Source organism: Lampetra planeri, chromosome 13 (genome assembly GCF_965212315.1).
Source record: "Lampetra planeri chromosome 13, kcLamPlan1.2.h2, whole genome shotgun sequence".
NCBI lineage: Eukaryota > Metazoa > Chordata > Hyperoartia > Petromyzontiformes > Petromyzontidae > Lampetra > Lampetra planeri.
This window is the reverse complement of record NC_136119.1, coordinates 12,381,773-12,397,753: the sequence shown is the minus strand read 5'-3', so window position 1 is coordinate 12,397,753 and position 15,981 is coordinate 12,381,773. Positions and strand designations below refer to the sequence as shown.

The following is a 15,981-nucleotide window of genomic DNA, read 5'->3' as shown; positions in this document are numbered from 1 at the left end:
AGAACACCGCGTTATTGAAAAATTGCGTTGGAATAAATAATCTATAATTTAGGGGGTAAAGCAGAGTCCACGATGACACGCGAGATGCGTAGCGCAGGCCGAACAAAGACTTGAGGCGCATGGGGCAGCATCCGGCAGCATCCAGCAGTATCCCAACGCCTCGTGCGATGCTTTGCCGAGGCAAACGTACGACCGCTTGTTCCTACTGGACGCGACGTAGCTACGTTCGCTCGATCGCGTGACATCCAATTCGCATCCGCGTTTTACAAAAATGCGTTCCCCAGCACATTCATCGCGTTATATCCCAATTCGCGTCGTGAAAACAACACGCAGCGTTATAGGAGAACGGACTCTAGCGCTCCTAGTTGAGGAGCCAGGGAAGACCTTGCTCCGGGCCTCGCGAATGCAACGTGCGCGCGCCCTCTCCCGCCGCGGCAGCGGAGCGAGCTGGAAGCGGAGAACCGGCGGCTCAAGTCAGAGCTGGACGAGCTGCGGCACTCGCTGCGGGACGACGAGCGGGCCACGGGGCCCGGCCGGGCGGCCGGCTGCACGCCGTACGACCACGTCCTGGGACACCTCAACGCCGCGCTGGAGGAGCTCGAGGTGCGACGCGAAGAGGTGCTGCACCTCAAGTCGCAGATCCTGGGCGGCGAGCGGCAGAAGGTGAGCGAGCGAGCGAGGCGGTGGTGACGCTCGTTTTACCCCAACCCCGCCGGGGGGTCTGAGGGTTGTTGCTGAATTGTTTCGTACCGCTTCCAGGACCCCGACGATTAGTCGGCTACGTACGGCGCGAAAGAAGTTCAACATACATGTGTGCGTACGTGCCAAGTGAGATTGTGAACGGGAGCCGAGACTTGACGGACGGTCCGGCCTCAGGCCCGGCTCGCTGTGGGGGTTAAGCGAAGCTCGCCCGCGTGATGGGGCTAACCCAGTAGAAGGTCGCTGACTTCATCCTCGCTCACCGAAACCATAATTAGGAACAATGTAGGTGGAATTACATAAGGGAAACAGTCGTGGGGTAAACGGTGACAATTTGGTTTCTTACATCATCCTCAGCCTTACAGTAAACTAAGCTTAGTTTCTGTTGCATTTGTTAATGTTTTATCGATTCCTATGCTTCTAGTGTCGCCTAGGGAAGGAGGGGGGGGGGAGTCGCTGTGGTGGGGGGAGCATGTGGAGTCGTGTGGAGCGGCGCGGGCGAATCTTGCCTAACCGTGCCGTTTCGCGCCGGGCCTCGCGCAGGGATCGATGTCCGAGGCAGCGGCGCGCTTTGCCCAGGACCTGGAGAAGTTGGACGACGAGGAGGAGGTGAAGAGGGCGTACATGGGCGTGCGCGAGGCCAACAGGTACGTGCTGCGTACTTGCGTGTGCGCGGCGTTCCACGTGACGGCCCCACCCGACGTCACGCAGCGATCGCCGCCGACTCGCCCGTCCCGTGGCGCGAGCGGTAACTCGTCGGACCGCCGCGGGGCGGTGAGACGCCCAGACGACGGCGGCCACGTGCCCGCCGAGAGCCTCGCACCCAAGCGGAGAGCAGCCTCGCTGGCGTGGAGAGCGCTCGATTACAATTGGAGCGGCGACGCTCGCCGAGTTTGAATCGGCCTGTTCGGTGAAAGTAAAAGGTGCGGTTACGTGACCGCGACGCCTGGATTAGAAACGAGAAGTTGATTGAAACAACAACTAAGAATCCGCCTGGTTGCCAAGATGTACAGCACCGTCACCAGAAACACGCGGCGTGCGGCTGCAGTGTGTGCCTCTTGCCGCAAGCGCAGATGCTGTGCATCGCTCAGGCCTTAAGAAACCACATCCGAATGAAGCCATGAATGTCGGGTGTGAGCCTGAGCATTGCATCGCACGGCTCCATCGCCGGGCACGCGCTGTGAGCCCCCGAGTTAGGTCGCGGGTCGGCGGGGAAGGTGACAACGCGCTAGTCTCACGTGAGTGACGCTCGTGCCGGAATGCTTCTGCCCGCGCTCATCTGTCCAGGGTGCCTGCCGCTCCCGCGGGCGGCTTCACGGCACGCCGCGTGCATACCCACGCTTGCGCGTGCATGCCCACGCTTGCGCGTGCATGCCCCTTTCTCCCTGGCATTCAACGATGCGTGTGACGGTTTTGGATGTATCGACTAAACAAATGTTTACGTTACCAGGTAAGGCCCACTGAGCTATTTACTGCAGCTTTATTTTCTCAGAAGCGACCTGACTCGCAAATGACAGCTCAACAAAGGGGCTATTCACGTGGATATTTATAGCAGCCAAATCCCGGAGGACCCGGAGAAAAAATCCACGCGGCCATGGAGAGAGACATTTAAATTCCAAATATACAGCAGGCGTCAGGGTCGGGGTCGAACCCACGACTTCCTGTATACCAGGCGAGGTAGTTAACATCTCACCACAGCGGCGCCTTTCCTGGCCTGACTTTGCTTTGAATATCGCGCCTGGTGTGGTGGATAAAAATGAGTACAGGGGAGGGATTGGAAAAGATAGGCTCAATGCTATTTCCATGTCAGCTGTGCCAGCCTTCATTGGTACTTGCTTACAGCTCTGCCTTGTGACAGTGGTTTTACACAGATAGTCTATTTGTAACAAGTTTGTCAAACGTCATGCTAATTTGGCTGTAGGCTTCCTTTCCTAATTTTTGAGCACGGTATCACGAGAGCGGCTATAAAATTTCGTCTCGTGGCATTAAAACGATGAACACAGCCACGTATCAACACGGGGCAGCCTGATTCACGGTGTTGGCCGAATATAAACTTTCCAACAGTTTCTTGCAAAGAAAGCAAGGGAAAAAAGTTGGAATGGCTGTTTTTCTTCACCACCATCTGTGCATAACCGAAATACCAACCCTCAAGTCAGGCTTTCAGTACCGCTGGCTTTACTGGCCACGCGTACTTGCTGCACTTATCGGAATCACGGCCCTAAGATGCTCTTCACTTTGGCGCTATGTTATCGAGGGGTGGATAGATAACGGCTGATGAATTTGAAGTTTGTTAGTATTTGGCGGCGTTCAGGCTGCGGCCTAGAAGGGCGTCTATGGGGTGTGTGCTCCGCGAGCGGAATTCACTTCCCTCGCGAGTGTCTTGCCGGCTCCACCAGCGCCACGGTCGCGACGACGGGAGCTATGACGATGGGAACCGTGACGACGGGAGCCATGACGACGGGAACCGTGACGACGCGACCTCCTCAGCAGGGCGGCCCCGAGGGGAATGATGGGGGCGCGCATGCGAGAATGAGGCTTAGTTGATTGGCAGGTCGCGTATGGTGGGGTAAAGTGGGGGTACCCCAACGTCTTGCGAGATGTCTTGCCAGCGTTGCCGAGCAGGCCAAGCTTCCTGCAGAGAGGCTGTCTTGGGCTCCCTCGAGCGGAGGACCTTCCACGAGCAGTGGCGTGAGGAATCAATTGCAGGGTTGCGCCTTTACCTTTTTGCACAGAGAATGAGAAGGCATCCTTGTGGTCACCACGGTTACCTGTGCCGTCACATATGCAGGCCAACAAACTCGTAGGCTGTCCATAGTTTTTTAACGTGACACTTTTAGCAATGAATGGTAACAGTTGATGTTTTTAAATGTTAGATTGTTTTATGGGTAGTGTAAATACATTGTGGGCGGATGTAATGCGGTATACTCCTCACAAACTGTGAGTGTGTTCTAGAGTTTAATGCTCGTGTTGTAGTCATCTAGGCAGGAAAATATGAAGGCTTATGTGTGGCTGCAGAACCAGGGTTGAGCAGAGATGGTCAGAGCTAGAGCGGGCGTTCGGATAACTCGCGACGGATGCGTGTTTATTACCGTGTTGCCGTCTGCTGGTCACACACACACGCACGGTGATACCCATTGCAAGGCCCCAATGCTCCCTTCAAAGCGTTGGGGCATGGCAGTGCTTCAACGAGCTGTCGGGCAAGAGGCGGCCAACACCTGACAGACCAAGAGCCAAAAAAGTACCCGTGACTTCTGCAAAGAGCCAAGTGTTTATATGTTTTAGTGTGTATATACCCATAATACAGGGGTTTTTTCGTTAAACCCGCCACCACCCGACACAGCCAATTAGTAAGGTTTGTCACGTTCACAGAACGTGCCAATTCGTCACTAGTACAGCACACCGGTGTGTTGGAGAGCCAAGCCACAACATTTACAATCTGAGTACGACGTTTCGCCAGTAATTACAACTAGCTTCATCAGGCGACAGCCAGATTTGTGTGTGAACATATATATTTTTGACAATTTTCGGCGCAGTTCATGATTCTTTGCGGCTGCGATAGCACGTTCTACGTCGCGCCCCTCCGGTAGAGCCCGCACGTGTGGTGGATTGAAGAGCCGCACGCGGCTCGGGAGACGCCATTTGGCTACCGCTGCCCGTCGCGCATCGGTCAGTTGGCTCGGACAGCTGGGAGCACGGGGGGTGGGACCCACGGCGGCGATCGGCGGTGATCTCGGAGAGCAGCCTCGCTGCCGAGTCTCGTTCACGCTGCCGGCTGGGCGGACGGAGGTGGTGGATTCTCAGAAACTTGTCCACAGTTTTCCGAAGCGTACGTGTCCGAGGCGAGAGTAGTCCGAGGCGAGAGCGAGGTGGCTCGTGGGATAATGCAAATGGCGAGATGCTGCCCTGGTGGTGGGAGTTGCCGGTTTTCTCGCGCTGTCGTCGTGAGGCTCGTGTCGTCCCTCCGCACCCCCCCCCCACCCGCTAATCGTCGCCCTTCCCCCGCTTCCTAACGCTTTGCTTATTAACATGGGGCCTGCGGGGGCAGTTGCGTAAAGCATCTTAAGTGAAAATCTCCCAACGATTGACACTGATTTAAATTGGAGCTCAGGGGAAAATGTCACTCGAGATATTTTTTGCAACCCACCGCCTTTCTCCAAAATACTTAACCCCTAACCTGCATCGTTCACGTGCTCCGCAGATGCAGCTTGCTTTTATGTGCCCGCCAATCAAGCACCTAATGCTATTAACCTATTAACAATGGATATATAATCGTTAATATATTCCACACACGTGTATTACGCACACAGTAATAACATTGTGAAAACAAAGTACGATTGAGTTTTTTCATCAACAGGTTTTCCAAGGTCAGTATTTTTATTGTGATTATTTTGTAAGATAGGACAGATGCTGTATTTTTTTTTGCTGCCAGCACCCTCAAAGATCCGTTACCTCGAGGTGACATGCCAAGAGGTAACGCGAACATTGTGAATATAAAGCACGTCGCCGATTTATTTTTTATTGCAAAATTCGATGTTCAAGTTCACGGTGACGTGCAGATTTTTACGGTCCACAATTAATTGGCAACTATTTCCAATAAAAAGAAAACATTTACATTTCGATTTTTTTTCCACTGTGCACCCCACACTCCAATATATCTCTCGTGTGTACGTGCACCGCGTGTGCCAAGTGATCGTTAACGCTCGCATGCCATGTGATTCGCCACTTCATTGCATCTGTGATTTGTTTTTCTTTTCCTTGATGGTCTTTACCTTTTTCTCCCCCCCCCCCGCCCTCCCCCCTTGGCTTTCACTTCCTTAATCTCTTTGTTTGTCATTGTGTGTTGTGTGCCTCCTTGTCACTGGGCAGACGGGAGCGGGACCTGGAAGACGAAGACTTTGTTCTGGCCTATGAGGGGTTAAAAAAGACCACGAGGTTATTAAACTTTGCTGTCAGCATGGCGGGTGGTTGCATTTGGATGGCTCGCAAGTTAAACCAAAGAGTTTTTATTTCCCGTCTTGTTTCGCTTCCGACTGTAGTTTGGACACGTTGCCCGCAATACGTGACGTGTGCCCGCCTCGTTTAGAGCGACTTCATTGTGTCGGCTCGCACGCGTGTAGAGGGTGGCGCGGTGTACCTTCAGCGTTTGCGATGGTTTTGTTGTTTCCGCGTGTGCGTGTGTGCGTGTGTATGCGCGTGTGTATGCGCGCGTGTGTGTGCGGGTGTGTGCGCGTGTATGCACGTGTGTGTGCGTGTGTGTGCGGGTATGTGCGCGTGTATGCACGTGTGTGTGCGTGTGCGGGTGTGTGCGCGTGTATGGACGTGTGTGTGCGTGTGTGCGCGTGTATGCACGTGTGCGCGTGTGTATGTGCGCGTGTATGCACGTGTGTGTGCGCGTGTATGCACGTGTATGCACGTGTGCGCGTGTGTATGTGCGCGTGTATGCACGTGTGTGTGCGCGTGTATGCACGTGTGTGTGTATGCGCGCGCGTGTGCGCGTGTGTGTGTGCGCGTGTATGCGCGTGTGTGTGCGTGTGTGCGCGTGTATGCACGTGCGTGTGTGTGTGCGTGTGTTTGCACGTGCGTGTGTGTGTGCGTGTGTGCGCGTGTATGCACGTGCGTCTGTGCTTGTCCTTTTTTTTGTTAATTGAAGAGTGTCAAAAAACGTTTACCGACGCGTCAAGTCACGTACAAAGAACACGATTAGATTTTTCAAAAAAGTACTGAATACAAACAAACCAAGGAGCAGAGATCTGGCCGAAGCGAGAGAGGCAAGAAGAGAGGGGAGCAGCAGATTGTGGATTAAACAAAACATCAAAGAGACTGGAGAAAAGTGAGCTGGGGGCGGGGGCAGCCCGGGGGACAGGACGCGTCGCTCGAAGGGACGATGACGGACGCCCGTTAGAGGACGACCGCCACGGAGGTGGAGCGATGAAATGAGTTTCGGGAAGCGAGATGGTGGGGAGCATTGCAGGACCAAGAGTAATAGCAGTGCCTTGGGGAAGTCTTCATCCAGGAGTGGATAACCAGTGGACGATGAGTCATTTAAACACAGGTGAACCCTGACCATGTTGAGAATGACTCAGAAGGGAAATCGTCAGCTTTGCCTCGCGTAACTTCAAGGTCCCGCGCACAGCAGCCGTATAGCTTGTTGCCCTTTCATAGAAGGATATCTACGCGCCTGCTGACTGATTGCATTGCCCGCTGTTTGATTAACTTCACCGAAGCGGCTACCTTTTATTAGCGCGTTTAATGCAATCTGCTCGTCAAATAATTGGCCCTCTACAAATCGAATGACGAAGCCCTCCGCGTCGGGCTGCCGTGTGACCTCTTTTTGTTTTAGAGTCACGTCGGGGGGTGGGTCGTGCGAGGTTGACTCGTGACTGGGTTGGGTGTACACAATCGCTGGACTTGAGAACCGGGTCTAATCTTAAGCTGTAAAGCGGTCCTTGAACCCGGGTCGCAGTAACGGCGCTGTGCGTAGCGTTGGCTCCCTTCAGGCACCCAGGCAGCCTCTCGGCTCTCTGGTGTCATGCTGGGTGTGTTGTCCTGAATGTGACCTGCGGGCACGCGACCGGGATATTTATTTTCTCTGCCATGCAAATAACGGCATTTGAGATCCTGATGACATTTATATTTTTTTTGGGAGGGGGGGGGTGCGAGGGTGCGAGGAAGGGAAAATAAATCCAAATTGAGAACAGAATTGCACAGCGACGGCAACATTATTTTTGTGATTCATCGCGAAAAGGAGTTGCGAAATGCAATCGTGACCTTGGCGGTGGACATCCATGGAATCTTGACGGGGCTTTTGTTTTTGAAGTTTCGTCCTCGCTCCACATGAGCACGAACGCGAGGCGTGCGTTCTCCCTCTCCGGACGGTGGGCGCCGCCACGCTCCGGCTAGGCGCGTTATAACGCCATCTCGTGCGCCTGGCACTCGGGGATATAGCCTCGTGCGTTCATTGATCGCCCGTGGCTCTGAGGTAAATTCGGGTCCGAAGGAGAGTTTCGGAGTAAGGCACACGGGAAGACGTTCGCATGACGAGAGTGACGGCGTCGTAACGGGTGGCTATCAGGTATAGCTCATCGGCGTTGGGAATCGCTGTTTCAATTCACCCCGATTCCCTGTATATCCCCCAGCCCCCACGTCTCGCATCGCTTCTCCCGAGTGTCAAGGCATGGCTAGACTAAAGCGGCGGGGAGAAAAGCAACGGTCGGTCACGAGCTTGGGGGCGACGGAAGTGACAACGCCGATGGGCAGGAGCAGCAATGAGAGTTGTAGACAGGGTGGGGGAGGGGCGGGGGGGAGAACAGCGATCGCCCAGAGAGGGGAATCGGTCAGAGACGGGGAACGGAGAGAGGAGAGCTTCTCTCCCTGCTTCAGAGAGCACCAAGAGCACGAGTTGGCACCTGAGCACCATCCGGCGCCGCTTCGGCTGGCTTCTCGTGCGGAGTGAATTGATGGTCTCGGCCCGGTCGCCGGTGATTGACGGAGGGCGAGTTGGTGGACCGATGTGAGGATTGAGCGGCGACGTAATCTCACTTCTCATCGTTTTTCTCACCGCGCCACGGCTCCCCCGCTGCCCGCGCCCCCCCCCTCACGCCCCTCCCCCCGATCCCCCCCCCTCCCGCCCCCCCCGCCCGCCCCCCCCCCCGCCCGCCCCCCCACCGCCGCTCCACGCGCAGGCTGCTGGAGAGCCAGCTGCAGGGCCAGGCGCGCCGCCACGAGGCGCAGCTGGAGTCGTCGCGGCGCGAGGCGGCGCTGCTCAGGGAGGAGAACGGGCGGCTCGCGCAGTCGCTGCAGCTGCCCCCGGACGCGCGCGTGGAGCCCAGCCTGCAGCTGGAGATCACGCGCCTCACCAACGAGAACCTGGCACGGCGGCGCCACTCACCGCAGCCACCACCGCCACTCACTCGCCGCCACGCACCGTGGCCACCACCGTCACTCACTCACTGCCACTCACTCGCCATCACTCACCTAAGCCACCACCGCCACTCACTCACCGCAGCCACCACCGCAGGCGTCGCATCGCTGGGTTTAGACGTCAGTGAAACGTTTCTCCGACTTATTTCTGCGCGTTGGTTGTGCCCCTTTATCCATTTGCCTGTGGGGCTGATGGCAGAAGGCAGCAAGGGAACATGTACCTCTGCCCATGTCTACACTTCCCCCCCCCACCTTGACTCACTGACCGGCATAGAAAATAACCCCCACGACGCGCGTGGCATGGGGAGGCCTTCATCCAGCAGTGGATTGACAGGGAGGGCTGCACGAGAACATTTCGGCTACACTCGGCCTCGCTTCAGCCGGCCATGAAAAGCCGTGGGTGTCCAGGCTTCACCGGCGCTAACAGCCCCCCCCCCCCCCCACGTGGCCGTGTGCAGGATCTCTGGGAAAAGAACGAGAACCAGGAGAAGACGATCCGCAAGCTCAAGAAGCAGCTGAAGGTCCTGGATCGCAAGATCAAAGACCTGGAGGGTGAGAGCTATATCCTGGAAATATCCTTGACATGACTGCCCAAAACCCCACTGTTTCCACGAACACCAATGTTAGCCCATTTACAGCCTTACAATGATAGCCCATCTACCGCATGTAGTAATATTGTTTATATATATATACACAGCCTCGCTGTGTTGGTGCCGTGCCATGTGTCGGTTTGTGTGTGTGCCGTGTTAGAGCATGGCGCTGTGCCGTGTGTAGGCTCGGTGTGTGTTGGCGCATGCCGTGCGTCGGCACGGTGTCCGCGTGCTGTGCCGCGTGTTGACGCCCGGCGGGCTGCCCCCCTGCGTGTGTGCCGCGTGTTGACGCCCGGTGAGCTGCCCCCTGCGTGTGTGCCGCGTGTTGACGCCCGGTGGGCTGCCCCCCTGCGTGTGTGCCGCGGCGAGCAGCGGGCGTGGCGCCCCACGCGGAGCCGGCGGTCGAGGAGGTGGCGACGCGTCACCCGGCGATCCAGCGCCTGGAGAAGGAGTTCCAGGGCATGCTGGAGTTCCACAACGACGACGAGAACCGCCTCATCAGGAACCTCGTTGTCGGTGCGCCGTGCGCTCGGCCCGCTCAACTTGTGCCCGCTTTCTGGAAGGAGGTTACCTCGCGAAATTCACGAAACCTCGCCGAGATCTGCGCCCCCATTTGGAATAAGAGGCTCTGGGCCTCGAACCGACGCCTCGTTTCCACGACCACTTGTTCCCAAACTGGCCTCTAGTCAGCCGGGCCAACAAAATGCGTTTGGCGCACGTCCCTGAGATCCCAAAGTGGGCAGGCCGCATTAACGTAAGGGGCAGAAACCAAACCTTTGGAACCGAAGCGTTGTGATCGGGCCTCCACGTTTCTCCGAAGCGTCCACGGGCCAAAGCAGACAGTGCTGCCACTTGAGGTGGATTGTCATCGTTCGATTCTTGTGGGTTCTTTTGTTGCTGAAGGTGCCACATTCACTCCGGTGAATGTGACACCTCCAGTGTTTGCAGGGGGTCGTGTGAACCCGCGACGTGCGCTGGCGACGCCCTGCTTATCCGCGTCAGTCTGTTGCAGCGCCGTCGACAGATAAAGGACACGATAACGGTCGAGGACCGAGGGGTTCACAGCCACGAGGAGTTCACAGCCACGAGCGGTACGGGGGGGGGGGGGAGCGAGGGCTCTGCCGATCCTCCACCACGGCGCTGTCCCCTCGCTGCGCTAAGCTGCATGTTGCCAAGCCACGTTGGATGTAGAGAGGGGGCCAAGTCGCGTTGCCCCTTTGACGACAGTAAACGATCTTCCATTCACTGCACCTCCGATCAGCACGGTTGGCTACGCATGGTCGGTGCGAAAGAGATTCAACATACGTACGTTGCCTACCGTATATCCATGTTCGGGTCGCCGTGGGCTGTTGACATTGATGCCACCTGATGACACAAGCACGCCAGCTCTGTGCACGCCAGCTGTGCTTTGCTGCTCGCCAGTGCAGTGGCGTCACGCGTGCAACTATGGAATGTGTAGAAGCCGAATGGTCAAATTAAGAGGCGGAGGTCGCAATCGTTGTTGTCCGTTGGCTGTGTGCATTGGCCACTGTGTTGTGTGTGTGTTGTGTGTGTGTGTGCTGTGTGTGTGTGTGCTGTGTGTGTGTGTGCTGTGTGTGTAACTGCTGTGTGTGTGTAACTGCTGTGTGTGTAACTGCTGTGTGTGTGTAACTGCTCTGTGTGTGTGCTGTGTGTGTGTGTGCTGTGTGTGTAACTGCTGTGTGTGTGTGTGCTGTGTGTGTAACTGCTGTGTGTGTGTAACTGCTGTGTGTGTGTACTGTGTAACTGCTGTGTATGTGTTGTGTGTGTGTGTAACTGATGTGTGTGTGTGTAACTGCTGTGTGTGTGTATGTAACTGCTGTGTGTGTGTGTATGTAACTGCTGTGTGTGTGTGCTGTGTGTGTTCAACTAGTGTGTGTGTAACTGCTGTGTGTGTGTAACTGCTGTGTGTGTGTAACTGCTGTGTGTGTGTAACTGCTGTGTGTGTGTGTAACTGCTATGTGTGTGCTGTGTGTGTGTGTGCTGTGTGTGTGTAACTGCTGTGTGTGTGTGTGTGTAACTGCTGTGTGTGTGACGCTAGACTTGAAGCCAAATGAGCTGTCCCAGAGGCTCCTTCCGGGGCTGCCCGCGTACATCCTGTTCATGTGCGTGCGCCACGCCGACTACACCAACGATGACCAGAAGGTCCGCTCGCTGCTCACCTCCACTATCAACGGCATCAAGAAAGTCCTCAAGGTACACGCGCTGTGTTGGGCCACGTGACAACCTTTCTTTCCTACAGCATTCCTGCATCGCTCCTCACCCACTTCACCGGCTCTTGCATATTTCAGTCGGGTCGATCAAACATTTCGAGTCTTGGGCATGCCGGGCGACGGGAAAGTGTCATCGTCGCCCCCCTCCTGGAGAGTGGGATCGGAGGTCATTTGCACGAGATATCGGACGCGGTTCTTTGGTAGCTACTTCAGCTACCGAAGGCAAGGACATCGAACACGTGGCACATTGGTGTGAAGCCGTGACCGGAGTAAAACCCGCTGAGAGGTCATTCGACACCAGAATACGATCTGAGAAATATGACATGCAATTGTAAACAACTATAACGATTCGTTTTTTTTTTTTAAACGGGGGGTTGTAGCTTCAAGGGCACTTGCATTCGCAATGTTTCCAGCGGCGAGTCTGCAGTTGGCGTCAGGCTGGAGCTGGAGAGTCATAGATTCTCCTGGACCTAGGCCTGCAAAGGGCCTCTGCGGCGTTTTACGTTGTTTCTTTTTGTTTCATACGAGTCGGTGTGCCATTGAACTACGAAGCAGAAGGCAAACCAATTCATATATTCCTCTCTGTGCATGTTTCTACCAAATTGGAATGATTTCCTCATCTCGCGCAATTACCAACACGATAGTCGTCGTCTTTTCTCGGTTATTGTGACCGCAACGAGCCGTGCTCACTCGTGATCGAACGGCCCCATCACCGCTCGTCACCGCTCGTCACCGCTCACACAGGGAGGCACGGACGCTGCACGGCGCGTCACGGTGCTCTGTGCGAGTGCCCGCCTTGGCCAGTGGACAAAGAGACTCCGCGGGTGTCCCGTCCCGGTTGCTCGTCCCCCAGACCCTCGCACGCCGCTGCGTCCGTCGAGGGTCGGACGTTGATGCTGTCTTGTCGTTTATTTCAGAAGCGCAACGATGACTTTGAGATCGTCTGCTTCTGGCTGTCCAACACGTGCCGCCTGCTTCACTGCCTCAAGCAGTACAGCGGGGAGGAGGTGAGTGTGTGTCTTGGTGTGTCTCAGGAGGTGGTGAGTGTGTGTCTCGGTGTGTCTTGGTGTTGGCGCGCGACCGGTGGCCGCGTGTGTGATGCGCGGGGGCCGTGTGTGTGACACGTGTGTGACGCGTGTGTGACGCGTGTGTGACGCGTGTGTGACGTGTGTGTGACGCGCGGGGGTCGCGTGTGTGACGCGCGTGTGACGCGCGGGGGTCGCTTGTGTGACGCGTGGGGTCGCCGTTTCTGCACTCAGGGCTATGCGCAGCAGAACACCTCCAAGCAGAACGAGCACTGCCTCAAGAACTTTGACCTCACCGAGTACCGGCAGGTGCTGAGCGACCTGGCGATCCACATCTACCAGCAGCTGATCAAGATCATCGAGGTTGTCCTGCAGCCCATGATTGGTACGTGTGCCGGCCCTCGCCTTCCGGCGCGCATGTTCCATGACACGAAACCACGGTTGCCACCCGTCCTGCCTTTCCCAGGGATGTCCTCTGCTTGCCACGACTGTCCGAGGAACTGTGCAGTTCCTCCCGGGACGTTAGAAAGTCGTGGATTTTGTATTAACATTAAAAATAATAATAATACTACACCACTCTGGACAATGCGTTTACACGTTCAGTAATTCTAACCTCTTCCCATTAAGGGAGATTCTTCTTTCCATGGAACGTCCCAGTTTATTGTGGAAAACCTACACGGACTTAATTGTACGCACATGTCCACCAAGCACACGCGTGTGTCTGGTCCAGTTCTCTCTGCGGCATTCCAATTCGGAGTAATGCATTCCACGTGAGTCCATGACGTGCCCGCATTGGTACTCCGAGTGACCACGAGTCTCCGTGCACTGCAGTTGCTCTCACATGGTCGTGCCGTCGTTCGGTTTGAAAGGTCGCTCATCCTCCGCTGTTGCCCGCACTGTCTGGAGCTCCGTTCCGCCAGCCGTCCGCGCTGTCAGCTCCCTGGCCCTGTCCAACTCCAGCCTCTGTGTACCGCCTTTGTTTAACGCTGCCAATGACTCACTGGCTGCCTGTCTGTAAGAGAAACGTTGCCCACGTGCGGCTCCACAACATCTTGGGGCGCGGTCACATTCAAACGACACGTCAATGCACGATGTTGACATTAACAAGAGACAACCTCCCGGCCAGGTATAATTTTAAATGTAACTTTAGGACAGTGAAGTCTGCTGATGAAAATTCGATCTCCGGTTCAGGCTTGGTGGGGAGTAGATGGTTTCCTTTTGCTATTTTATTTCGTGAGTGTCCGGGGGGCTTTTTACCGAGTTCAGATTCACGCCACACGTTGGTCTCGCTCAACGATTGAACGTTGCTACTGTGAGCGTGGCCTCGTGTGTAAGACTCGCACGATAGTTGTAATTTCCAGGCAAGGATATTTAGTAAATTCATATTTCAAATTGTTACACGGTGATAAATGGGTTCATTATAATATGTAACTGGCTTCAATTAAGGCACAGCCCTCCCTCCGTATAAATCCCGTAGCCACAGCCTAAATTAGCTTGCATTGGTAGAGTAACTCTGCTATGAAATTGCGAAATGCGTCCATCGATTCGTGCCGTTGGGTTTCTGTCGTAAAATATAAAACTCAGAAGCGCTGAATTGAGGCGCGGCTCACCGTTTGTGCTTTGCTGCCAATTGCAACTTGATTCGGTGGATCTCAACCTGGCCCCTTTCCTGGCGTGCTCTTCCAGTAACGAGGAGCCTGCCTTGCCAGACTGTAGGGGCAAGTGCTGTTAGCGAGCACCTATGAAGGCCGGAACGGTACACGTGGGCGTGGGTGGCCAGCACCACGCCCGACCGCCTTTGTCTCCCCAGTGGCGATGTTTACACACCGCATTAGGTATTCTTTTCAGGTTGAGCCGACCTAGGGGAGGCCCAGGACCAATCAGATAATCGTCACTGGTGTTGGCCGTGAGCGGGAATCGAACCCGGGTCGCCAGGTTCATAGCGCAGCGCGCTAACCACTAGACTACCGCTTGCCAGATACGCCTTGCCACACACACACACCTTGCCAGACACACACACGCCTTGCCACACACACACACACCTTGCCACACACACACCTTGCCACGCACACACACACCTTGCCACACACACACACACGCCTTGCCACACACACACACGCCTTGCCACACACACACACACCTTGCCACGCACACACACACACACCTTGCCACGCACACACACGCCTTGCCACACACACACGCCTTGCCACACACACACCTTGCCACGCACACACACACGCCTTGCCAGACACGCCTTGCCAGACACGCCTTACCACACAACAACGACAGCCACCATTCGCCACTAAGTGGCGGTGACGTCCCCACGGCGGTTGTGCCAGGCTATGTACACGTTAAAGCCACGTGAAGTGTCAAACGCACGCTGGCACGAGGTCACGGGACAGACCCAGCAAGTGCCATGGGTCGACTGACTGAGATGACTACTGCCCGAAACACCACCTATGCCCCCTACTGTGCCAACTCGTTGTGTTTTAGCCACCTGGCACTCTGCTCGTTGTTGTGAGCATCGCTCCTCTGCCCTCCGTTGTTGCTGGAGGGCGACTGCCTCCAACTGCCCAGTAGCAGTGTCCTTCACGAGCCTCCTCCACAGAGGCCGATCTTGTCACAGCTGGTACCAGTCATTGGCAAGTCCACTCAGCTCCACGTCCTCCTGTACCACATCACTCCATCTCTTCTCTAGCCCGTGCCGCGCCCGTCTAGCCCCCTCGATCCGGCTGAACAAAAGCTGTTTAGGCATGCGGTGGCTGGGCATGCAGCTAACATGACCCAGGCAATGCAGCCTTGCCTGCCGGAGGAGCTCACCAAGGGGACTTTGTCACACGCACAAAGACAAAGATCCCCCGTATAGCCTGAACAGACTGTTGGGGCAAGTGCTGTCAGGCACAGCTCCGGTAGCGGAGGGGCGGGGGGGGGTGACCGCCCCCGTGTGCGAACGCAGCCTCGGTGACGCGCGCGGCGTGGATTGCTTCACTGCGGCCAGACGGCAGAGCTGGAAACTTGAGGGATAATATATTCGCGCGATCGACATTACCCCGTAAAATCAAGTCTGTGAATCTTTTGTAAGGTCCTGGAGTTTCGTGACGCAGCCACCAGATGTTATCGCGCCGCAGTCGGGATGCGACTGCGCGTCGGACCCGCTGACCGATACCAATTGTCGAGCTCGTGACGCGTGCGTTTATGTGTATGCGTGTCTGTATGTTGAACTTCTTTTGCGCCGTACGTAGCCAACCGTGACAATCGCAGGTGCGGGGGAATTGTTGGGGTCACGTGGGGTCACCGGTGGCCATTCAATTTAACACAATGTAAAAAAAGATAACAGCCGTAGAGGTCACCAATGTCTGCGCTTAAAACAAATCTATTGTACCAGTTTGGCGTCCGTGTTCGACACGATGAGCCGGAGTTGGTAGGCAAAAACGCCACCTTCGCTGATCGATACATTTTTTTCCCCCCACACGTGTTTAAACTCCAACACTTGTGAAATGTAACAGCGGGGATATT

The 15,981-nt window shown here is 55.7% G+C and overlaps 1 protein-coding gene across 3 annotated transcripts in view; it reads left to right on the top strand.

The window, feature by feature from the left end:
- The window catches only part of LOC144722081 (unconventional myosin-Va-like), a 114,754-nt gene that overhangs the window by 84,686 nt on the left and 14,087 nt on the right, over positions 1-15,981 (top strand). The window contains exons 28-36 of one of the 3 annotated variants that reach the window (XM_078600205.1): positions 439-663; positions 1,243-1,346; positions 5,566-5,631; positions 8,382-8,568; positions 9,078-9,171; positions 9,582-9,725; positions 11,269-11,423; positions 12,361-12,447; positions 12,700-12,850. In XM_078600205.1, the coding sequence (XP_078456331.1) occupies positions 439-663; positions 1,243-1,346; positions 5,566-5,631; positions 8,382-8,568; positions 9,078-9,171; positions 9,582-9,725; positions 11,269-11,423; positions 12,361-12,447; positions 12,700-12,850 (1,213 nt within the window). Of the gene's footprint in view, positions 1-438; positions 664-1,242; positions 1,347-5,565; positions 5,632-8,381; positions 8,569-9,077; positions 9,172-9,581; positions 9,726-11,268; positions 11,424-12,357; positions 12,448-12,699; positions 12,851-15,981 lie in introns of all 3 variants that reach the window. The other 2 variants (XM_078600204.1, XM_078600206.1) reach the window with 2 other exon arrangements.